The sequence below is a fragment of the Schistocerca piceifrons genome, chromosome 8, assembly GCF_021461385.2.
Source record: "Schistocerca piceifrons isolate TAMUIC-IGC-003096 chromosome 8, iqSchPice1.1, whole genome shotgun sequence".
NCBI classification, from domain to species: Eukaryota; Metazoa; Arthropoda; class Insecta; order Orthoptera; family Acrididae; genus Schistocerca; species Schistocerca piceifrons.
In genome coordinates, this window is record NC_060145.1 from 270,312,298 (window position 1) to 270,339,060 (window position 26,763).

Below are 26,763 nucleotides of genomic sequence, written 5' to 3' on the forward strand. Positions count from 1 at the left end.
AATTTTGGAGAAGAAATACAGAGTCAAGAAAATGTCAAAAACGGCAATATGGCAGAGCCAAAGATAGGAATTCCAGACAAAGCTGCCATCAAAGGTGAAGTACTAGTACAACCTCCTCCAAGTGAAAGAGTTCAGCAAACATCTGTAAATCCATTTGCGATGTTATATAAAAAATTAGAAACTATAATGAATGCCATACTAAGCAATATTGTGAAGGGATAATCAAAAAAAAATACCAGAACACTTGAACAGGTTGTGAAGGGATGATCAAAACAATTAGAAAATAATTTTGACTGTGTGTGAAAAGTTTAGATGCACAGGTGTATGAGAATTTTAATCAAGTTGCCAAAGACAATCAGATAGTCAGATCAATGAGAATTTTGCGAGTGTACTTTCTGAAATATCAGCATTACGATATGCATCAAGGTACACCAGATACAATGCAAGAAATAATGAACAATATGGGTGTGCTCAAGATGGTGCAAACTGCAATGGAAACATCCGTACAATGACCCTCAACTCAGTTTCAGAATTTAGTTGTGGAGCCAGAGGGTAAGATCAACATAAGTCTTGACAGGCAACTTGCAAATGACTTTTCATCCTGGTTAAGGACACAAGAGATGCAAATTAATGAATCACTCAACACTGAATTATGTGCTGCTGCACAAAGCGTGGGTAAATAAGTGATGCAAGTGTACAGCGCCTCTAATGATTTAGTAAAAATTGAATTGATACAGATGAAAATTGAGTTAAAGCTCAACATACCATTGTGGCATGAACAAGCAAATGATCATGTCAACAGTCTGCAGCAAGAGAGAGTAGTGATAAAGGGTGCCACACATGAACCACCACCAATAAGCACATGCATGGGTGACATGTTCAGAAATGCATATTAATATGACTGACAGTATGAAGAAGAGGTATACCTGATGTAGAATGACCATAGTTTATATACACTTATGTATAGATGTGATATGAAAGCATCATAGTTCTCTCTCTCTCTCTCTCTCTCTCTCTCTCTCTCTCTCTCTCTCTCTCTATCTCTGTGCAGCAGACAGTGTTTGTTAGTAATGAGGATCACCCTGTGGCTAAACATGCCTTGGTGCACGGCCAGCACATCTTGGCACAGTGCTACACCATCCGGGTTATCTGGATACTTCCCACTGACACAAACCTATCAGAACTCCGGAGATGGGAACTTGCCCTTCAATATATTCTCTCTTCCTGTTACCCACCAGGCCTCAACCTCCGCTAATTTCAAGTTGCCGTCACTCGTACCTCATCTGTCATTCAACATCATCTTTGCCTCTGTACTTCCACCTCGACTGACATCTCTGCCCAGCCTCTTTGCATTTACATATGTTGCCTGTGTGTGTATATGTGCGGATGGGTGTGTGGGTGCGCGCCGAGTGTATACCTGTCCTTTTTTCCCCCTAAGGTAAGTCTTTTCACTCCTGGGATTGGAATGACTCCTTACCCTCTCCCTTAAAACCCACATCCTTTAGTCTTTCCCTCTCCTTCCCTCTTTCCTGATGAAGCAGCTGTGAGTTGCAAAAGCTAGAAATTTGTGTTTGTGTGTTTTTTATTGTTTATATTGTCTCTATCAACATACCAACACTTTCGTTTGGTAAGTTACAGCTTCTTTGTTTTTAAATATATTTTTCCTATGTGGAATGTTTCCCTCTGATAGACACACTCACTCACACACACACACACACACACACACACACACACACACACACACACACACACACACACACACAGAATTCAAGCTTTCGCAACCCACAGTTGCTTCATGAGGAAAGATGGAAGGAGAGGGAAAGATGAAAGGATGTGGGTTTTAAGGGAGAGGGTAAGGAGTCATTTCAATCCCAGGAGCGGAAAGACTTACCTTAGGGGGAAAAAGGACAGGTATACACTTGCGCTCGCTCGCGCGCGCCCCCACACGAATGCACGCACACACACACACACACACACACACACACACACACACACACACACACACACACACACACACAGATATATACAGACACACTCCACGTGGGAAAAATAGATCTAAAAACAAAGATGCTGTAACTTACCAAACGAAAGCATTGGTGTTTTGATAGAACACCAGTGAACAGCACTGGTGCCGGTGGTGTTCAATGTTGATTTCAGTGTTTGTGAGCGTACGTGGAATCAGCACCAATGATCGGAGACTGGTGCTGGCATTGTTGGATGTAGGCTGGTTTCCGCGTCTGTGTCCCTGCGATGAGAGAGAGCCACTTACTCCCCACAACAGATCTTCTTTGATGAATTATTCTCGCCATATATCTTCTTAGTCTAATATGTTGGAATCTTCTCTTTTCTTTTACCATAATATCTTTCTTATGTATTCTCTTTTATTGCATTTATTGATTTTCATCATTTGAACTTTTAGGCCAAATCCAATTCCATGAAACAGTAGTGTTCTCTTGTTATACCTGGTTGCAATGGCAACACATCATATCTTCTGCTTTGATTTCCTCTCAAAATTCCCATTTTTTAGAGTCCTTTTCACTGGTTGACACGTTCTAACACTGTGTGACAATAAGGAGCGGTGTGACATTGGATTGCAAGCAAAATTCACACCTCTCTCACATCGGTTGACTTACTTGATCTGCGCGCGCGCGCGCGCGCGCAAGGATGAGTGGTTCTAGAATTTATGCGGAAATTCTTGAAGCACTACAGTACGTCACTGGAGCAATGGAAGGTACCTAGCAACTGGAAAAAAGTGCTGATCGTTCCAATTTTCAAGAAGCATCATAAGACAGATGCATGTACTGTGATTATAGGCCCATATGATTAATGTTAATATGTTCTAGAAGTGTGGAACATTTTTTATGCTCATGTGTTATAATGTTTTCAGAGAACAAAAATCTCGTCTATGAAAATCAACATGGATTCTGCAAACAGAGATCTTGCGATACTTACCTCACTTTGCTCCTCCACGAGATCCATAGCACTGTAGACATAGGCGCACAGGTTGATGCTATGTTTCTAGATTACGGTTTATTGGTAGAATCCTGAAGCAATGCAGTCCTTCAACAAAGACAATACATTAGTTCATCCAGTCTTAGGGTATTGTTCATCTGCATGGGGCCCTTACCAGTTGGGTCTGATTAAAGAGATTGAGAAGGTCCAAAGAAGAGTGGCAAGATTTGTGACAAGTACATTTAGCCATCGCGAGAGCGTTACAAATCTCATAGAAAGTTTGAAGTGGGACACACTTGCAGATAGACGACGCGCTAAACAGGTGGTCTGATCACTAAATTCCAAAATCCAATCTTCGCCGAGGATGTAGAGCATATATTATTACCACCAACTTTCAAATCATGTAATGATCATCGTTCAAAGATATGGGAAATAAGAGCTCGTACTGAGGCGTTCAAACAGTTGTTTTTTCCCTGACGTGATCTGCGAGTGGAACAGAGGGGGGAAAATATGACTTTGGCGTTAATTGTGCCCTCCACCACACACAGCTTGGTGGCTAGCGGACTATATATGTAGATGTAGACTTAAGAAGGCATTTGATGCCATTCTGCAGAAGAGAGGCTTTTAAAACATAGGCAGTTTCAGATGTTTTTTCTGGAGAATAGTACCATCAAGACAGTTGAATTTATAAAAGAGTTTAGAGGTGTGTTAGCCTAACATGGGTCAATCAGCAAAAAATCCAATTTGTGACAGCTTACATGCAAGGGAATGCTGCCCTTTAGGCTATAGAAACAGCTGAAAGGTGTCAGTTGTGAAGGATTTTAAAGAGCTTTCTTAAACAAATAATAGTCTGCATCCACGCTGGAGTGACTTTGGAAGGAGTTGCCAAATTCTGGGTCCTATAACATGAAACAGCGGTGTTTAACAAAGTATTTAGTGATATTAAAAAAAATGAATACTGAGATGGTCATGTGTCACAGAGATGTTATTAAACTTTTAAAGTCAAAGTACTAGCCCGTATAAAGGAAAAATTAATCCATGCACAGGAGGTGAATCTAGAGCAGTTGGTCTGTTCTTGATTTGCTGGATTTAGTGCATGATGAATTAAAGTGCAGCTCTGGCAATGATGTTGGTCAGCAAACAGCAGTCACAACAATCATGGTAGAGATGCTGAGTGGTGCAGCAATAGTGTGCCAACCTACAGCAGTTCTGTAAATGCAAATGGATCAGTGGCATCAAAATAGTACTCTATATTTCAACAAAAAGTAGGAATGATCACCAGTTTAACCAGGGATATGCAAATAATCCACTTGGTAATGTTAGTCAGAACTGTCAGAAAACATGTGGTAATATGTGGGGGTATCACAGGATACATAACACTGGATCACCTCGCAACACAAACATAGGGGATAGACAGATGCCTAATCCGGGTGGTAAACCAAAATGGTCATAACCAGACAATCAAAACAGGTCATCACCACAAAACCAATCAGTTAGAATAGTGGAGGTGTCAAAAGGTTACACTCCACTCAGCTCGAGTGGTTTGACAAACAAAATGTGACTGTACTTGGCTCTCTGGTATATGTCACGAGGTGGAGTGAAGGCAGCAGATGTAATTGCAGCATAGGTATGCAATGACATTGTGCCTGCAGAGAGTAGACAAGGGATTTGTTCCAGGCAGCTGTTAGTGTGATCATGAAGGAGGTTTCCACTGTTACTGTGATAGACACAGGAGTTATGGTAGATGTTATGGTAACAATTTTTTCAATAAAATCACTGAGACTCACTTGATATCCACCTTGATGTTGCAGGACTGCGTGATTTTGGGAGGTATTGGCACAGAATTGCCAAATGTGAAATGGCAGGTTCAGGTAAACTGAATACAGGTAATGGAGCGAAGAAATGCACGTTCCTCATCAAAGGCTTAATTGTGAGCCGCATAATTGGGTTTGAATTTGTGAGAGGAACTGTACCATTGGTCTCTCACATGGTAAATGTATTTTGACAGTTGATGGAGAGGAAATCATTGTAGATCTGTTAGAAATTAAAGCACAGCACAACAAATACAGCCAAGGAAACAGGATAAAGATTGTACAGAAGGAACTACAGTAAATAAGTGACATGCAGTCACACTGTTTTGGCAAATCAAAATCATAGGCTTAAAACATCATTGTGGAATCTAACTGGACCACATTCAGACCATTGTGCACAATCATGATCCCTCAATGCTATACAAGAAGCCAAATTGGCTGATCTGCAAATGACACACATTAATGTCTTTTATGACAAATCTGGGATCATTAATAGTTAACATTATAACGTGGAGGTAGCGTCCAATGAAATCTATTTATCTACTTACCGTACGCTGTGGATGAAGTGCCAAGATTTAAAGAAATAGCATAGTAAGATGTGCAGTGGAGGGTGAAAAGAAAAGATTCTTATGATACAAAGTTTAAAAAACACGAGAGATTAACCCATGGGACAACATGCTCCTTAGAACTATTCCAAAACCTTCACTAAGGATGGAGGAGGATAATAAATGGCAATTGATGTATAATGGTCAATTTAGAGTGGCAAGAGTCTCTCATAGAGGATGTTACCTGATAGCATATCCAAACTTAGAGAAAATAAAAGGATCATATCCTCATAAAGATCTAAGGAGTTATGTACAACCCTGACAAAATTTTATAATTTCTTTATTTTTTATTTGTAATTGTAAATATTTACAAGGATTAGAGATGAAACTTTATAGTGTATATGTCAGAATTTCGCATGCCAATGACAACCAAAACACAGATGCATCAATGTGTAAATAAGTTAGCAACAATAGATGAGTGTGTTTTCTTGAACACTGTGATTTAAGGTACAAATACTTAAGACATGTGAGGATGATGTTTAGGTAAACCATATTAAGTAATTTATGTTGCAAATAGACTAATGAATAGATGAACTTTCTGAAATTTAAGGATACATTTCTTGTGTAATTTATTGTAAGAATTTGTCTTAGTATGTAAGTGTAGAAAAGATTGTAGACGCAGTGCAAACAGCACAGTACCCAGAAGTAAAAAGAATATTGGTTGCACTAATTTTGTATTTTACATGCTTAAGAAATGGATTTCTAACTGAGTGAATGTAGTAATATACAGTTGTCACTAATGTGACATGACCTTGTCACTTTGTGAGTATAAAGCAGAAATTGATGAACTGCATCTCAAGACATGGGCTTAAGTTAACGTTTTAAATACTTTCAAAAGAGTAAAATCACAAGGTTGGAATAACTAGAGAGAATTCCAGTAAAGTAGTAAACAAATGTAGATAACTATAAATGAACATGTACATAATCTACATAAATAAATGAGGGAGAGGAAATTTTACAACTAGTTAGTGACTTTCTAAGTTTATTTTCGTGTCTGTATAATTTAAAATTTCCACAAACAAAATGGGTTATGATGGTCTTCTTCTGGGCTCGAAGATTCAGGGACAAATTACAAATAGGGCAAGCACCTTTGTGCTACTGCAGAAACTTCCGATGTGTGGTTTGTTTTGCATTTATCACATGCATTAATCCCACAGAAGTAGTGTTTGTTACCTGTGGGAACAAGTAAGGATATTCCAATAGAATTGTAATATAACTCTATGGATAACTATGTACATACACACGTATAAAAAAAAAAGTTTTGCATCACTTCAGTTCCGAGAGTTCCAGAACCTGTGTAGAAAACTGGAATAGAGATCAACATAAACATCATTTCCACCCTTTTTATTGCTCATGAAAACCACAAATTATATATTGTACCATCATACAGAGAGTCCTTCAGAGGTGGTGGTCCAGACTGCTGTACACACCGGTACCTCTGATCCCAGTAGCACATCCTCTTGCATTGATGCATGCCTGTATTCGTCATGGCATACTATCTACAAGTTCATCAAGGCACTGTAGGTCCAGATTGTCCCACTCCTCAATGGTGATTCAGCGTACTCCCTCAGAGTAGTTGGTGGGTCACATCATCCACAAACAGCCCTTTTCAATCTATTCCAGGCATTTTTGATAGGGTTCATGTCTGGAGAACATGCTGGCCACTTTAGCCGAGCGATGTTATCCTGAAGCAAGTCATTCACAATATGTGCTCGATGGGGGTGTGAATTGTCATCCATGAAGACAAATGCCTCACTAATATACTGCCGATATGGTTGCATTGTTGGTCGGAGGATGGCATTCACATATCCTACAGCTGTTACGGTGCCTTCAAATACCACCAGTGGCGTATATTGGCCCCACATAATGCCACCCCAAAACAGCAGAGAACCATCACCTTGCTGCACTCACTGGACATTGTGTATAAGGCATTGCCTTCAAACATGTCTCCAACGATTCTCTGGTTGAAGGCACATGCGACACTCATCATTGAAGAGAACATGATGCCAATCCTGAGTGGTCCATTCAGCATGTTGTTGGGCCCATCTGTACCACACTGCATGGTATCGTGGTTGCAAAGATGGACCTCGCCATGGATGTTCGGAGTGAAGTTGCGCATAATGCAGCCTATTGTGCACAGTTTGAGTCGTAGCATGATGTCCTGTGGCTGCACAAAAAGCATTATTCAATATGGTGGCATTGCTGTCAGGGTTCCTCCGAGCCATAATACGTAGGTAGTGGTCTTCCACTGCAGTAGTAGCCCTTGGGCGGCCTGAGCGAGGCATGTCATCGACTGTTCCTGTCTCTCTGTATCTCCTCCATGTCCGAACAACATTGCTTTGGTTTACTCAGAGGTGCCTGGACACTTCCCTTGTTGAGAGCCCTTCCTGGCACAAAGTAACAATGTGAATATGATCGAACTGTGGTATTGGCTGCAGAAAACACAAACTGTGTACCTCCTGCCTGGTAGAATGACTGGAACTGATTGGCTGTCGGACCCCTCTGTCTAATAGGTGCTGCTCGTGCATGGTTGTTTACTTTTTGGGCAGGTTTAGTGATGTCTCTGAATAGTCGAAAGGACTGTGTCTGTGATACAATATCCACAGTCAATGTCTATCTTCAGGAGCTCTGCGAACTGGGGTGGTGCAAAAATTTTTTTGATGTGTGTACGATTAAAAGGAGGTTAAAAGTAAAAGAAAGGGACTATGAAAATCAATCTGTGTATATCTGGTCCTTGGTCATATATGAAAGACAAAGAAATAACTATTCAGGTACCAAAATTTCCATGTAAATATTAATGTTAAAATTATTATGTATTAAAATATATCAGAAAACTTCAAACTTATTGTTAATAAAAGTAAAATTCTGATTTATCGGGGATAAAAACAGGGACTGACAACACAAAAAGTGTTTAGAACGTCAGGGTGGGAACAGAGGCAGGAAAAAGTCATTGTGAATGTGATAATATGGGGAAGGAATTTGTGTCAATGCACATAGGTCAATTGTGGAGGCTCATGTCAGTGACATTTGAAAGTTAATGCATGTGCAATGGTACAGAGAACTGATGGTAAAATTTGTGAAGTGGTCACCTACTTTTGTGATCTCGAACTGTGAAGTGTAGAGCATATCCAATGGCAGGTTATGCAGTGGATGGACTATTCAAATATAGTAATGCATTTCCCTGATGGCAATGAAGAACACTTTGAGATGTGAACACCATGCACATGAGTAGCAATGCAGTGCAGCTGTGAGTGATTCTACAGCCCTCAGTAATCCACAGTGAGAATCAGTTGTCACTTCTGAAATATAAGGACATGACCAATGCAGTTTTGGACTAAGTGAAAACTATTCCTGAAACCTACCATGCGAGGAAACTTGAAGTGCTTTTGTTGGTGATTTAGAAATGAACGCACACTATACATAAGTGGTACAACATCCCATAATAAATAACTCTTCAATGTAATAATAAAAATGTAAGAGTATTGGCTTCTAATAATTAAAAGTTCATGATGTGAACTGAACCCTGCTAACAAATACGGATCAAATAAACAGCAGATACCTAAAACAACCATTCTAAATGTTGCAGGAAAGTTCTTGTAGACTGTAAATGCCTTAAGATTAAAGAAGATTCCTCACTGAAAAACAGAAGCATTAACTTGATGAGAGGTACACACAAAAGAAAGAATTGTGACATATTGTAATTCAAAGAATTGGTGTATTAACACCATTGAGTCTGAGTGTATGGTAAAACAGATCATATGCTGCAGAAAACTGGTGCTGCTGTACAACTGTTGCTTGTGACCAATCCTGATGAGAGGCTATTTAACCCAATGGGAAAGAGTGACCAAGCATGCTGATGTTAGCAGACCATGACTCTGCAGTACTAGCAACTGAGACAGCTGGACAGCTGTCCCATCTTGCTGACGTCTCAGCATTCTGTGCATGCATGCCACCCATTGTATAACAATGATTTCAGCTTTAACATGGAAATACAATGATAAAATCTTGTTCTGTAAACCATACTCATATAAATATGAAATGAAATCAAAATTGTATAAGACACTTAAATTGAAACATTAAATTTTAATAGCACTGGTAGGTGAAAACAGAAAGAAATGGTTCAAAATGTAATAAACTTAATGACCACACTATAAATAAACATTAAATGCCAATGAACTATTTCAAAATATCAAGAGAACCCATGCAAAAGCTAAATTTTTGCTGCCTGGTAAGTGGAGAATTAAAATTATTCTTTGTCTTTTTGCAAACCAAGAACTTATTCATTATTATTCTTCACTTGATGTAAATGCACTCATCATAACGCTAGATATGGGCAATAGTGCAGCCACTAAGGAGAACAATTTATTGATCCACGTTCAAGTAAACCACAAACATAGAAACAGTACAATAAGCAGTAGAACACAAACTGAGATAGTGCCAGCTGTGCTGCCTTCATATATAAAGAGCTCTGGTAGGCTGTGTGGCAGATGTCAAGTTGTGCACAGTAGCCTTGTAACACACCACAAGCAGCCTCTGATGGCTGGCCTGTGCAGCTACCATTGGCAAACTATTTGAAGTGTAGAGTGCCATCGGTCTGGTGACACAATGCGTATTCAGGTGTTGTGTACATTGCTATAGCACCCCTCCCCTCTTCTGGAAAGGGCACTCCTCTGATGCAGGCATCAGAGCAACTGAAGACACTGATACATCCGTGGGTGCTGTAGTGGGCACTGCAGATAGTGACGATGATGGCAGAGGGAGTTTCCAGACCAGAACGGATGAGCATGGTCGGAAATGGCAAATCTGCAGAGACACGCAGCAACTGCCCCCTTCGAAATACCATCAGGAAGGGCTGGTGATAAGGATGCTGTCAGCATCTTGATATCTGGGCTGGCACTGGCTGCTCAGATGGGGGTGCTGGGGTTGTCCCTGGTGAAGGACCTGAGGGTGTTGGCGCAGACAGCAGCAGAAGCACAGGTGGCAGCAAAGCATCATGGGAAGGGCCAACAGCATGTGTTAAAGTGCTAGGTTTTGGAGGAGAACAGACGACGGTGACATCCACAAGGTGGAAATAGTTCATAAAGATTCAGAAGCCCTGCCTGGAGGCTGACCATGCTGACAATGCTAAACAACCTGGTACAAAACTGAATTGGCAAGGGCAACAGCAACTGTGAACTGGTAGCCCATAATAGGGAACCCTTCTACTGTACATTGCACCTCAACATCTAAGTGAAAGCAAAAGAGCTCTTCCTGATCAAAAGTAGGGTCCAGCCCCATTGGAAGCCAGGACAGGACATGCTGTGCAGAGGCCAAAAATATATTTCATAGTTGTATTGAGACAGGAACAAGGCCCAACACAGGATGCAATGTGCTGCTTTGTCAGGCAATGAAGCAGAAATATTAAACAATGAAACCAAGGGTTTTTGGTCTGTATTGAGATGAAATTTAGACCCATGTGAGAATAAATTAAAGTTCTTGAGGGCATGGATGATAGCAAGTGCATCCTTTAAGCGTTTTAGATGCATAAGCTATTAGACATTCAGAACCATACTCGTAGCAATGTGCAAGAGTGGCCCTGAGCCACACTGAAGCATCTGAAACCAAGACCAGGTGCTGACCAGGTTGGAAGGTAGACAATCAAGGAGCAGAATGCAATTTAGATTTCAAAAGCGTGAGCAATTGCTCACAAACTGGCCTCACCAAAAAGGAACATCCTTGTGGAGCAATTCATGAAGAGAATGGACCAATGTGACTGTATCCAGAATGAATTTGTGATAGTATGCAATTTTACCTAAAAATGCTTGGAGTTCTTTGACGATGGAAGGGTGAGGGAGAGCTGTAATAGAGGTGACATGATGATGTAAAGGCTTTACACCATCCCGATAAACCTCAAACCCCTAATAGACAATGGATCACTGAAAGAAGTGTGATGTGGCCAAATTGCACACTAATCCCACAGTACACAAGACTGTGAACAAGGAGCATACATTGTGTAAACACTCTTCCATGGATGCACCAATTATTATGATGTCATTGAGATAGTTGATGTACCACAGAACAGACACTGTCAGTTGTTAAAAAAAACTGTTGAAAATTTCAGCGGTGCTAGCAACACGTAATGAGAGGTGCTGATATTGATGCAGCCCAAAGGGCATGTTAATCACAAGGAGATCATGTAAATTGGTTCAGATTAATCAATTTTAGAGAAAAACTAGCCCACAGAGAATTTGGCTGATAACTCATCCTAAAGGGGCAAAGGTTAGGTGTCAATAATAGAATTAGCATTAATGTAAACTTTAAAGCCACCACAAAGGTGAAGCCAACCATTTGGTTTTCTAACAGTCATGAAGGGGAGGGGGGAGGGGGGGGGCACTCACTTGATGTAATAAGCCATATGACCCCCAGCGATGTCAGCCTGTCTAATTCTGATTTCACCTGATTACGTGAGGCCACTGGAATAGGTCATACATTGAAATAGTGCAGCAAGGCCCTAGCTTTGAGGATAATGTCAGCCATAAAGTTAATGACACAATCTGACCCATCTGAAACAAGAAACAAGAACTCAGAACACACAGAATCCAGGGATCTAGTCAGAAACTAGGTGCATCAAGTCCCCAATGGAAAAACAAAAAGCACTGAAAGCATCCAGAGTGAACAAATTGTCAGTGCCAGCATTATTCACTTCTAGAAAGGTCAAGGCATGGACTGCAGATTTATACACAGTGGGAGCTGTAAATATCCCCAGAATTGAAATGTGCTACCTGTTGTAACTCACCATATGTTGAGTAACTGGAGACAATGCTGGAGATCCCAATTTCACATAAGTTTGGCACCACTGTCCACTTGTAGTCAGAGCCCTTTGCCCATCACTTGCACTTCAATAAACTGTTTCCATTATTTATAAGTAATGGAGACACAAAATTACCATCCATTTCCATATCTGCTGGAGAGAGCCAGGAACTTAACACAGATGCTGCAAGTCCTGTTCTTGCAGGTCGCCAAGTGCATAGAGCATGTAGCCCTATCATGTTGCATGAAACAGTATGGGTAAGATGGAAGTGCTGCTGCTGTTCTTTGTCATGTCACTGTCCAGTGCAGTGTGGCGGCCATGTTTGTATGGCTGCATCATCATCTTCCTCTCTGAGCCATGACTGATGCCTCATAAAAAGGAGCAAGAGCCACTATAGCAATCTTCCACCAAGCCTCAATTGATTACCAACAGCACAAGGTACCTTGAAAGACTGAGCAGTATTTAACACTTCAGCCAAAGATGGTTTCTCCCACTGTAGAGTGTGCTGGTGCATCTCTTAGTCAGCAGCTAATTGAATGATGTTGTCATGGACCATATAATCAGCATAGGAATCATAATCAACATTGGTAAATGACATTTGTGCCTGAGAGTGTGAAGTTCAGCCTCCAAAGTCATAGGAATGGTGGGCCTGTTTGACAATGATATAACTCTGTACACACTGCAATGGTATGCATGCATTTGTAGTTATAATTTGACAACAACCTACACATTTCATTGAATGAAAGCAACACGTTCCTGGAGCAGAACTGTTTGGTGCAAATGGTAAACTGGAGGAGAAATACAAAAAAAGGAGCAAAGCATTACATATGTTTGCATCAGTGATACCAAATGCGAGGAAGTGTTGCTGCAGCCACGTCTCGTAAGCTTCCCAGTCTTTGGCCCATGATTGTAAAGGGGAAAGGGTGACGGGAATGCTGACGGCATGGGAGCCAGTGAAGTTAGTGTGGCTGAAAGTTTGTGATAGCAACTGCAGGAGCCTGCTGCTGTTTGAGAAGAGATTTGAGCACTGCCTCCATGAACATGAGAACTGATGGAACAATCAATTAGACTGAGCCCACAGAAGTGAAAACCACACCTGTCACCAATATAATTGTAAAGCAGGACAACTGTTTACTGATCCACATTCAAGGAAACTACAAACATAGGAACAGTAAAATATGGAGAACAACACAATCTGAGAGGGAGAGCCGGCTGCATAGCCTTTGTATAGAGGAGGGCTCTGGTAGGCAGCACAGCAAATGTCATGCAGTGTGAACTAGTCTTTTGACCCACCATAGGTGGCCTCTGGTGGCTGGTCTACTCAGCTGTCATTGGTGGACTACTTGAAGTATAGCATGCTGATGGCCTGGTGCCATGGCCCATATACAGGTGTTGCATAAAGGATTATAGCAGTACTAGTTGTTGAAAACATTGTAATCAAAAGGTATTGAAAATAAGGAAGTAGTTTGAAGGATCAGATTGGGGTTTTAAGGTCTAATTTTCCTCAATCCCACACCCAGATGGGTCAACAAGTCAAAATATCTGCCCAGGCTATCATAAAAATGATTCCAGACATCCCAAGTAAATCAATAAATGTTCAGATCTTTTGCACAGACAGTTCTATTTTGTTAATTGGGGAAAATGTGTGAACAAAAGACTGTGTAAATATGTCAAGTGGACATATCCCATTTCCATTTAGTTAATTTCAACTGAATCCTGGAAGTGAAGTGTTGTTAAATCACAACTTCCAGAATTCAGGGGGCCAGTGAAACATATCCTATAAAAAGCTGTAAGAAACTATATCACAAAACGTATATGTAGTATCAATGATTGAAGAATGGATGTTAATTGTAAGTCACAAACAATATGCATAACGTGTAATAAGTAACATCTGCTTTGCATTCATCTTTTTTACTTAGAAATAAATGACATATTAAGAAGCTGAGGTTTCCTCTTCTGGGTACTCTCTTTTGTTCTGTCATTTGATGGATTAAGAGGCAGGTGTTGTCATTTCTGTGTAGTATCTAATAATTTTAATATTGAGTAGTGGTATCTGCAGTTATTGCAGAAACCTATTGCTACTATGAGATTAATTTTATTTGATGATCTTATATTTTTCAGGCAGATATATCTGGAATTTTGTCACATTGTTTGAAGGCAGACTGACCAATTGTTTATCACGTCATGTTGTTAGTGTTTTGTTCTTCACAGGTCGAACCTGTGGATCAATCTTATGATGTCTAAATTAGTATTCATTACCACGTTTTACACAGAGGTCAGGATAATATTTTAAGTCAATGAGCCTCCAAACAATAATGATGCTGAATAGCCACCAGGGTCGGATACTTCAAAAGATCATGTGCGATGGCATACAAACTTAAATGAGGGCAATTCCATACAGTAGAAAGTTTGATTGTATCTTGATGCGTGTAATATTACTATTTACTAACCACATTGTGCTATCACATTTGTAGTGTGTCTTTCCCAAGGCAAACCTTTATTCATCCATTGCATATTTTTATTGAAATTTAAATGTCTCTCTCCTACATCTGCTAGAAAGGAAAGATACATCACAGTAGGTGCAAAGGGTTCCCCATCACTGTTCTAGCTGGCTTTCATAGAACTGGTCATTGAATAACTACTGCTTGTTGGAGATAAGGGATCTTCTAAACTGTTCGTTGGAGCACCAATGCTACTGACTATAGACCTGTGAGAAACACCTTTCCTTGTGGGTGTTTTAAAGGCCATACAATCTGAGAAGGGAAGTAAGAGGGGCGCGGGGCTGGAAGAGACAAAGCACAATAAGGTTTAAGACTCTTAATAGTCTCTTGTGGCAAAATACTTTTCTTCAGAATGTTGTCAATCTTCATCTCTTGGTTTGCATCAGGCAGATGTGATGCTCTGAAGTTATGGCATGTGACACATTGGTCAGAGCTGCAGGGTCATGGAGGAATAGTTTACCACACTTGCTTACAACAGCCAAGCAAATCAGTTGCTGTGAAATATTGCCTTGGCACTGGCTATGTTGTGCAATATAACTGAGTTATTGGCACACTTCCAGCTATTGGAATGGTGTTATTAAGGAAACAAGTAACATTAAATTAACATGTGATCTTTTGAGGGCTACTCAAAAAGTATTCAGCTTTTATATATAAAATCAATTTTTATTCAGACACAATTGTATGACATTAGTCACCCTCAAAGTAGTCTCTTTCAACTTCTACACATCTCTCCCAAAGCTGCAGCCACTGCTGGGGGCATTGCTGGAAATTCTCTTTTGGTACAATGTGCAGCTGCTCCATGAAATTCTGCATAAGGTCTTCCCAGATCTGAAATCTGGTCCCTTTCAGAGTCTCTTTCAGTTGAGGGAAAATCCAAAAGTCAGTCAGTGCTAGGTCAGGGGAATAGGAAGGCTGACAAACCACAGCTGAGTTGTTTGGTCAAAAAAACTCTGGTAAAGATGCGCAGATGCATTCTCAGTGAAGGTGCCAACTGCCTGCTGCCCCCAAGTCCAGTTTTGTGGTGCACTGCTTATGAAGGTGACACAGAACCTGTTGGTAGAACTCCTTATGTCAGTAGTACCTTCTGGGCCATACTTATGATGGGCCACACTGTTGGAGTAACACAGTCAGCATGACTCCCATTGCTGCGGACCTGCTTCCCTTTTTTGGGTCTCGGGGTTGGTGGATGCCTTCATTGTGACAACTGTAACACTGTTTCTTGGTCATACCCATAAATCAGAGTCAGCACCAGTGATAATTGTGTTAAGAAAGTTGGAATTACTGTTCACAGTATCCAGCATGTCTTGTGCAATCTCAAAATGAAGTCCTTCTGCTGATTTGTTAGCAACTTTGGTACAAATTTTGCTAATATCCTCCAGAGGTCCAAGTGTTCTGTTAAAATGGATCGAATGGTCCAATACTAATTTTAACCTGATCTGTAAGTTATATGATCATAATTCAACTATTCTGAATCACCAGGATCCTTAAGTCATCAGCAATGACCTACCTCATTTGTGTGTTGAGGATCTATCTGAATGTGATTTTCTTTTCTCTGATGAGTGGCCACCTTTGAAGGAGTTCTACCAGTTATGTATCTATGTGGTACTGATTCATTTTCCCTACAATATTTGTCGAAACTTGCAGTGTGTTTCAGCTTGGGAATTGTCAAACTTAAAACAAAACTTGATGCAATAACATTCTTCCTCTTTTTCTGTCATTTTGCCCACAACACAAAATCTGATTATTACCACTTACACATATTCACTTGTCAATGGGTAGCCAGCAACTGACTGTTTTTGCAACCATGGAAAGAATTGTGCTTGCCTACTGCATAGGCCTTCAAACATAGAGAGCACACATGACCTGATGCCATTGTTGGTTTCAACAATAAAAAAATAATACAATATTGCAGTGTCTGTGTTGTTCTGATTATGATGCAAAGTTCCTTTGGACATGCAAGCACATCAAAAGGAACAGGCACTGTGGCGACTACAGCCGTTATGAAATACACTAATTGTATTCACAATATCAAATAAGGACTACCATCAGCTGTAGAATGGCATAACAATGAAAATTTGTGCCATACCAGGACACAAACTCGGATTTCCTGCTTGTAGCGAGTGGTCACCTTACCATTTGGCTATCCTTGCATGACTCGTGGCTAGACCCAAACTTCCATATGTCCCTGTCTGGCATGAATTTTCATTGTCTTCATTCCATTCTAAAGCTGATGGTAGCCCTTATTAGTAACTAGGAATACATTTAATGCATAAAAAATGTCAGATACTTTTTGAACAGTCCTTGTTATAGATACAGAGGTTTCTTGTCTATGTTCTGCTTGAAATACTGCAGTCTTTCTGGTCAAACAGGAGGATGTAAGGAATAAAAGTATTGTAAATTGAATATAAAACTTTTAAAGAAAAGTAAAATACTGTTTAAAATAAAACATATGGATTTTTGCAAGCCACTGTTTGAGTGTAGGTGTAAGATGTCTAAGATATGGATTGTAAGATGTAAGATGGTTCACTGGTTTGTATTTGAGAAAGTAGCAGTTAAAATCTTTGGTTTTCTGTGATCTGTAAAACGCTTAAGACAAACGACATGATTATTCCTATGAAAGGGCACAGCTTGTTTCCTTTCCCTACATGATAGTACTTTTTTCCTTTGTAATGATCTTGACATTAATGGGACAAAAATCTCTCATCTTCTTTCCTTTGGTTTAGAGACCTAAGGTTTTTAACTATTTTCTCACTCTGTGTTTGTGACGTACATATCTTATATATATTCTAGTATTATTTGTAAGAAACGTTATTCAGATATAAATACAGTAAGATGTGGAGGAAATTTAGTGTTATTTCTCTGATGAAGATACTACTTGCTGACACCACAGCATGGATTTAGTATTGATTAAAAGAAAATTACCATCTATAATTGTGCAGAAATGATATTATACATTAAAAATTATCTTGAGTGATGCTAACCCTATCTTTGTACAATAATGTTTAAAGTTTATCCTGGAAGTTCTAAATTAAATATTAATTTTGGTATTTGAGGTTATGGTTAATGTCTTAGTTATATCACTTGTGTTAAAATGTCATAAATACAATATGAAATTTGCCATTTTGTGTGAAGAGTTTTTGTACATTGTATCAATGATTTAAATTTATATGTAACAAGGCAATAAAATTCTAATTCTGATGCGCTGCAAAGACATGACATGCTTGAAAGAATAGAGGTTAATTGCACTTTTGTGAAAAATATTACTGCTGGGTACACATTAAATTGTGCTGAGAATAAGTGCACAAAAATATTAACAAACTGGCTGCTTATTTCTATTTTAGAGTTCAGATCAAAGTTAAAGAATGCAAGTCTACGCACTGTCATCCTCATACTTGCTGGTCTTGGTCTCCGCAAGTATATTCCAACTTTTATTGAACATAACATTGATGTAAACAAGTTCAATCAGCTGACTGAGGATGACCTTCGTGATCTGGGTTTGACGTAAGTATCATGTGTTCTAAAAATGGTTGTTTCTCTGAGACTTTAATGTTTCTCTCCAACTCTCTTTGTATATTCTGCTATTCCTAATTATTTGGTACATTTTCATGATAATATAGTGTGTGTAGAAATGTGAATGATTGTTCAGTAAGTCACTTTTTGGAAGAAAACAAGAATGTTCTTTGTACATTACTCATAAAATTTCAGAAAAAATACTTCAGTGACGTCAAATGTACATACACAATAAATGTTTGCAATATTATTATGAGGATTATTAATGCTGCCAAAAAGAGACTGAATTAAACATTCAGCTAGAAACTACTGTAGTAGATCCATCAAATGATTCTCATAAGTCTCATTATTGCCTATTAGTTAAAATTTCAGTGAAAAGAATTACAGTGATCACTAAACAAAAATGGTCAGTTATATCTCCAAACTGTTGTGTGTATTTGCCTCATATCAGTCAGCTACAGGTGAATGACTTATCTTGTTATTGATTTTTGTTTTCCACACTGAATTATCAATATATTATGTTACATAGATAAGTTATTTTGCTCATTTTTTACCAATCCTTAAGTTGTGACACTTATTTAGTATACTTCATTCACCTAATTCTCTATTCTTGGATGGGTCTTTTACTCAGTTTAGATTCAACTATGACTGCTCTTTCACAATCCTGCCTACATACACTGTCTGACAAGGAAGAAAAAGTGAAGTACCCAGGAGAGGAAGAGAAAACAAAATGGTGCCTCACAGGTTGACTGTGTACAGTGTGTTAATTCAATGATTAAAATATCAAATTAGATTTACAAAGAACATGCCAGTTTAAAAGTGTGATCTTACACCCCTCTGGTCTACATCCATGACTGATCCTGCATATTCACAGAGGGACAGAACTGATGTCTGTCCAAAGTAGTCAACACATGTTCTATTGGGGACAGATCTGGGAATTTTGCTGGCCATGAGAGTAACTTGGTACTATACAGGCCGTAAAGGCAAATGTCATGTGTGGTAAAGAGCATTGTCCTGTTGAAAAATGGCACCACATTCTACTTTGAAAGAAGGCTATTCAGAACATAACAGAAACCAGAAATATCTAGGGGTTACACTTGATAGAACACTCAGTTACAAAAGATATATACACTGAAGAGCCAAGAAACTGGTACAGCAGCCTAATATCGTGCAGGGCCCCTGCGAGTACACAGAAGTGCCACAGCACAATGTGGTATGGATTCAACTAATGTCTGAAGTAGTGCTGGAGGGAATTGACACCATGAATCCTGAAGGGCTCTCCATAAATAAGCAAGATTATGAGAGGGTGGAGATCTCTTCTGAACAGCACAATGCAAGCATCCAAGATATGCTCAATAATGTTCATGTCTGGGGAGCTTCCTGGCCAGTGTAAGTGTTTAAACTGAGAAGAGTGTTTCTGGAGCCACTCTGTAGCCTTTATGGATGTGTGGGGTGTTGGATTGTCCTGCTTGAATTGCCCTAGTCCATCGGAATGCACATTGGACATGAATGGATGCAGGCGATCAGACAGGATGATTACGTACATGTCACCTGTCAGTTGTATCTAGATGTATCAGTGGTCCCATATCACTCCAATTGCACATGCCCCACACCATTACAGAGCCTTCACAGCTTAAACAGTCTCCTACTGACATGCAGGCTGTCTCTGTACCCGTATACATTCATCTGATCGATACAATTTCAAACGAGACTTGTCTGGCTGGGCAACAAGTTTCCAGTCATCAACAGTCCAAGGCCAGTGTTGATGGGCCCAGGTGAGGTGTAAAACTTTGTGTCATGCAGTCATCACGGGAACACGAGTGGGCCTTCAGCTCCAAAATCCCATATCGATGATGTTTTGTTGAATGGTTTGCATACTGACACTTGTTGATAGCACAGCATTGAAATCTGCAGCAATTTGCAGAAGGGTTGCATTTCTGTCACGTTGAGTGATTCTCTTTAGTCATCATTATTCCCGTTCTTGCAGGATCTTTTTCCAGCTGCAGTGAAGTTGGAGACTTGATGTTTTACCAGATTCCTGATATTCACAATACTCTTGTGAAAGTGTCTTAAGGAAAATACCCACTACATCATTACCTCGGAAATACTGTGTTCCATCATTCGTGCGCTGACTATAAAACCACATTTAAACTCACTTAAATCTTTATAACCAGCCATTGTAGAAGCAGTAACCAATATAACATCTGTGCTGACACATGTTGTCTTGTATAGGCATTGTCGACCGCAGTGCCGTATTCTTCCAGTTTACATATCTCTGTATTTGAAAATGTATCCCTATACCAGTTTCTTTGGTGCTTCAGTGTATTATGAACTGCTGCCAAAATCAAAACCTGATATTACATTCTTCAGAAACTCTGGGGCACATCATTGGGGTACTCTGCATTGATACTCCATACATTAGGTCTGATATTGAGTTACACAGTTGTGGGATACTTCTCCCTGGGTTGGATGAATAGTACTCTCTCCATTCCTGACACACCACTTAATCATACAATGCATCTTATAACTGGTGCAATCACACCTTCACTTCTTTCTGGCTACCTATACTTAGCCACATACCATATCCATCTCTGTGGCAAGAGTACAAAAACTACAGAAAAATCCCCCCCCCCCCCCCCCCCCCCCCCCCCCCCCCCGCCGCCAGAGATCCACAACTCTTTTATGGATACGTGCGTGGTGAGTAGGGGGACCCGAACTAGTGTGGCTCTTTCCTTTCTGGGCTACATACCTTCCTTTTCCACATTCTTCACCTTCTCCCTCTTTGGGAGTATGTTTTGTGCCTACGTCCAGAGACGGACATTTGTAATTGTAAGACATACTCTCTTCTTTGCTCTCTATGCTGGAAAGTCTCTGTCCTCCCTTTGTCCTCCGCTTCTCTCTCTGTGCCCGCTTCTCTCTCTGTGCCCGCTTCTCTCTCTGTGCCCGCTTCTCTCTCTGTGCCCGCTTCTCTCTCTGTGCCCGCTTCTCTCTCTGTGCCCGCTTCTCTCTCTGTGCCCGCTTCTCTCTCTGTGCCCGCTTCTCTCTCTGTGCCCGCTTCTCTCTCTGTGCCCGCTTCTCTCTCTGTGCCCGCTTCTCTCTCTGTGCCCGCTTCTCTCTCTGTGCCCGCTTCTCTCTCTGTGCCCGCTTCTCTCTCTGTGCCCGCTTCTCTCTCTGTGCCCGCTTCTCTCTCTGTGCCCGCTTCTCTCTCTGTGCCCGCTTCTCTCTCTGTGCCCGCTTCTCTCTCTGTGCCCGCTTCTCTCTCTGTGCCCGCTTCTCTCTCTGTGCCCGCTTCTCTCTCTGTGCCCGCTTCTCTCTCTGTGCCCGCTTCTCTCTCTGTGCCCGCTTCTCTCTCTGTGCCCGCTTCTCTCTCTGTGCCCGCTTCTCTCTCTGTGCCCGCTTCTCTCTCTGTGCCCGCTTCTCTCTCTGTGCCCGCTTCTCTCTCTGTGCCCGCTTCTCTCTCTGTGCCCGCTTCTCTCTCTGTGCCCGCTTCTCTCTCTGTGCCCGCTTCTCTCTCTGTGCCCGCTTCTCTCTCTGTGCCCGCTTCTCTCTCTGTGCCCGCTTCTCTCTCTGTGCCCGCTTCTCTCTCTGTGCCCGCTTCTCTCTCTGTGCCCGCTTCTCTCTCTGTGCCCGCTTCTCTCTCTGTGCCCGCTTCTCTCTCTGTGCCCGCTTCTCTCTCTGTGCCCGCTTCTCTCTCTGTGCCCGCTTCTCTCTCTGTGCCCGCTTCTCTCTCTGTGCCCGCTTCTCTCTCTGTGCCCGCTTCTCTCTCTGTGCCCGCTTCTCTCTCTGTGCCCGCTTCTCTCTCTGTGCCCGCTTCTCTCTCTGTGCCCGCTTCTCTCTCTGTGCCCGCTACTCTCTCTGTGCCCGCTTCTCTCCTTTCCTCCTTTTCTCTTTCTTTCCTCCCTCTGCGTGTCTGAAGGCCGACCCACGCATTCCCACACGTAGCCGGTGATGGGGTAGAGCATAATTCCCCACCCCGGGTAGACAGGTAGGACACATACGTACCCGTTGGTAATGGCCAGGCCCAGGGAGGGGCGATTACCCAAGCTGGTACCTTCCGAATTTGCTGATTGGTCCCTCCGTCCATTTCTCAGGATGTGTGACCTGAGGCTCTACATCTACAGTTTCTGCTCACAAGCAAAAGTTAAAGGAGTCTCAGCCCCGGACAATTCTTCCATCAGTCCCACAGTTCCTTGTCTCTCGGTCAGACATAGGTCAAGAATTCTCCACAGTCAACCCTTTCATTATTCAGAAAGGTGTCGACACAATTGCAGGTCCTGTAAAGTCTTGTCCTCAATTACAAAATGACACCTTGTTGTTAGAAACAGTCGGTGCCCTCCAGGCACAAAAATTGCTGCGAACTCCACTGCTACACAGCTGGGTGGAAGCACACTGCACTTTAAATTCATCAAGTGGGGTGGTTTATACATGCTCACTCGACGGATTGTCCAACGAGGAAATTCATAACTACCTGTCTGACCAGGGCATAACAGCTGTACACCGAGTCATGAAAAGGGTTGACAAGGGCTTGGTACCAACCCATACTATCTTCTTGACATTTGACAGAGTTCAGCTTCTATTGAACATTAATGTGGGCTATGAGGTAATTTCAGTTCGCCCTTACATCCCCAACCCTATGCGTTGCTATCAGTGTCAGTGGTTTAATCATACCAGCCAGTCGTATTCCAATCTGGCCAAATGCATTACATGTGGCAAGGATGTCTATGAGGGTGCTTGTCCACCTACAACCCCTCGTTACAACTGTATGGGTGACCACGCAGCTTCCTCTACAGATTGCCCAATTTTCAAAGATGAACGACTTATTCAGGAAACCAGAGTGAAGGAAAAGGTTTCTACATTTGCTGCTCATAAGTTATTTGCCAGTCGTAAGCCAACTGCACCCCCCACATGTAAATATAGCACTGTCCTTGCATCTCCTCTGCCTACTAAGGAGACAGCCATGCAGATTTGTGATCTCACCTTTAGTGCCACAGTAGTCAGATTGGCCAGCACAAAGATCGCCCGTTCAACCTCTCCACTATCACCTGCTCACTCTATGGCTCACCCTTTATTGGCTCCTGCTAAATCAAGAGCCCCAGTACCAGACACCTGGACTTCCAAAAAAGAGCATACTTCCAAAGATTTTTTTTTATGTACCCTGACTTCACAACCATCGACTCCTCCCTCATCTCAACATCCTGTTTCCAAGAAGGCTCAAACGAAACTAAGTTCCTCTCCTTCTCCACCACAGCATGTCTCATCTACAGTGCCACCTGGCGGTAACCACCCTAGGCTGTCTTCTGTGTCGCCAAGGTGCACTGCTGGTGACCAATCAACCTGCCGATCACTGGTGGCAGGAGCAGCCCCCAAACAACCTATGGATCAGGATCTTCTGCCTTTGGCTGAATGCCATTCCATGCTGTTGGCTGCCGGCTCTCTGCAGTTGTCGAGTTGAGAGTAACCGTGGTAAGATTCTTCCCTTTTCTGTCCATCCTATGCCAATTATCCATTGGAATACCACAGCATTAGTCTATCGAGATGAATTGGTGATCCTACTCCCCAGTCATCTTCTGTCTTCAGGAAACAAAGCTACGTCCCCACAATCACTTTGTTTTCCCTCATTTCCAGTCAGTCCGGTTTGACCTCCCCTCTGTTGATGGCACTCCAGCACATGGGGGACTTATGATTCTTCTCCATGATACTGTCCATTATCATCCAATCCCCTTAAACAATTCCCTCCAAGCTGTCACTGTCAGTCTTTCCCTTTCTGGATACACCTTCTCTGTTTATACTGTATACATTTCATTGCCCACACAGATGCCAAGGGCTGATCTCCATCTCTTTGGTCAGCTCCCGCCCCCCCTATTTGCTGGTTGGGGACTGCAATGCCCACCACCCACTTTGGGGATCTCCGCATCCTAGTCCGCGAGGATCTCTATTGATTGACCTCTTCCACCTGGGAATGGCATATCTTAAGTGACAAGACCTTCATTGTCCAGCATAGTGAAGGTCTCACCAAGGCCTTCACAGCCCAGAAGTATCTCCCAGACCTAATCCACAATACAGATTTCCCGTGCCAAATCTCCACACATCCCCAATCAACCCACCACCACCACCACCACCACCACCAAGAACTAACTACAAAGAAGCTTCCCCCTCATCACCCAATACGACTCCCACAGGGGGCTCACCGCTCTATGGTGGGTTTGTGCTTGACAACCACGGGGCCCCAGCCTTTGCAGCATCTTTTCCCTTCCTTGCTGCATCTGTCCTCTTGCTATCCTTTTTCCCCTCCCTTGGGGAAGGATGTCTGAGATGTTTTTGTGAATGTGTTGTGCATTTTAAGTAGCCTCTTACAAGAAAAGTATCTCCATTGGTTTTTTTCCTTCCTCCGCTTCGTCATTTGAGGTTCCTCTTTTTCTTCTCCCTCCCTGTGCACTCCTGCAGGCCAGCCCATGTGTCTGACACGTAACAGGTGACTGAGTAATGCATATTTTCCAGCCCTGGGTTGACAGGTAGGGCCTGCACATTCTCATTGGTACAAGCCAGGCCCAGGGAGGGTGATTGCCTGAGCTGTTACTTTCCCAAACTGCCAATTGGTCCCTCTGTCAGGTGTTCAGTAGGTGTGACCTGAGGTGTGAACTATCACCTAAGGTGGGTGTGCCCCTTCTGAGAGGGGCCCGCAGTTGGAAGGAGCATGTCATCGAATATGCGGGCGATCATGGGGGATTTTCTTGCAATGAGCCAATCACCTTCTTCACAGTGTACATCTACTAAGCATAAACAAAATAAGGCTAATGATTCAAAGACCCTCCCAGATGCACCGCAGTTCCTCATGGTTTCACATACTGAAGACGGTCAATCTGTTTATTATTCAGAAAGGTGTTGCTGGAATTGCTGGCCCTTTGAAATCCCGCTCTTGTTTACACAATGGCACTTTGCTTTTGGAGACTACATCAGATTCCCAAGCACAACTGCTTGCAGCTTCACTCCTCCATGACTGTCCTGTTCATGTTGAGGTCCATCGAACACTGAACTCTTAACACTGAACTCTTCACACTGTGTTATTTACACTAGGCTGCTCGATGGCCTGACCAAGGCAGAAATCCAAGCATACCTCACTGATCAAGACATGCTACACTGGTGGTGAAAAAGAGATGCATCCTTCATACCCACACACACTCTTTTTTCGTGTTTTATAGAGTAGTCTTCCATTGAGAAAAAGTCAAAGCAGACTGTGAAGTCACCACACTTTGACCGTAAATTCCAAACCCGATACATTGCTACCATAGTCATTGTTACAACCACTCTTGAATGTTCTGTTGACACCTGGCCAAATGTGTAACCTGTGTTAGGGATGCTCACAAAGGTGATTGTCTGTCTCCTCCTCCCCACTTTACCAATTGCAATGGTGACCATGCAGCCTTCTCCCAAGATTGTCCCATGTATGTCAATGAGCAGGCTGTCCAGGAGATCCAAGTGACAGGAAAAGTGCCTTACTGTGTTGCTTGCAAGTTGTTGGCTAGTCAGAAACTCTGAATTTTACCATCCAGCACTTACACTACTGTTCTTGGTACATCTTGCTCCATGAAGAACATGGCCATGCAGACGTGCAACCTCAAATTCAGCATTGTTATTATAAAATCACCCAGTGTCATGGTAGCATCTCTGCCGCCTGCTCCTCATGCTGTGCAACACGCCAACAAACTTTTGCCTACACGAGGCAAAGTCACCTGCTACACAACCAGCAGTCTGGAAAGGACAGGACTAGTACTAGTGTGAAAACTTGTTACGTCCCTCCAGCCAACAAACATCTGAACCATCTAACACCCACAAAGGCTAAAAAAAATCAAACAAAGGCAAACAGTCTTCTCCTTCGCTGACTCGTAGATCCTCTTCAGTGGTATCATCACGTAATACCCTCACCTGGCTGACATCCACATCATTGGTGTAAACTGCCAGCCGTTTTCTACCCTGGTCTCTGCAGACTGACAGAGTGCGAATGATGATGCCTCTTTAGATCTGATGGAGCAGGATCCTCCAGCCACTGCCACCTGTAGCAGTGAGTCTTCGAAGGCTGGCACTCTGCAGCCGCTGAGGTGGTACCCCTCCATTTTTTGCCTCTTCTGCTTTCCTCTTCACAACTGTCCTCGAATGGAATGTTTGCTGCCTTAGATCCAACAAAGAGGAATTATGACTGCTCTTGGAATTTCAGCATCCACTTGTTCTGTCTCCAGGAAACAAAATTGTCCTCACAACCGCTTTGATCTCTCACATTTCTTTCCGGTTCACTTTTACATGAACCCATCTCCCTGATTACCCGCCTTCAAGCTGTTGCAGTTCATCTTTACCTTCCTCACTTGACCTTTTTCCCTTTGTACCGTTTACATCCCTCCAGCTTATTGTGCAACTCCCTCACTCCTTTCTGTTTCTCAATGACTTCATGCACACCATCCCCTCTGAGGCTCTCCTGGAACCTATGAGAGGTTCCCTCTCGGTCAGCCTTCTCAGTCAGCTTCACCTTATTTGTCTTAACATGGGAGCACCCACATTCCTTTCAGACTCCACTCACATCTGTTCCCATTTGGACATCTCCT

General features: G+C 42.1%; 1 protein-coding gene across 1 annotated transcript in view; it reads left to right on the top strand.

The window, feature by feature from the left end:
- LOC124711924 (fibronectin type 3 and ankyrin repeat domains protein 1-like) overlaps positions 1-26,763 on the top strand; it is a 117,217-nt gene that overhangs the window by 82,524 nt on the left and 7,930 nt on the right. Inside the window, exon 6 of the mRNA XM_047242181.1 lies at positions 18,001-18,160. Coding sequence (XP_047098137.1) covers positions 18,001-18,160 — 160 coding nt within the window. The remainder of the gene's footprint in view (positions 1-18,000; positions 18,161-26,763) is intronic.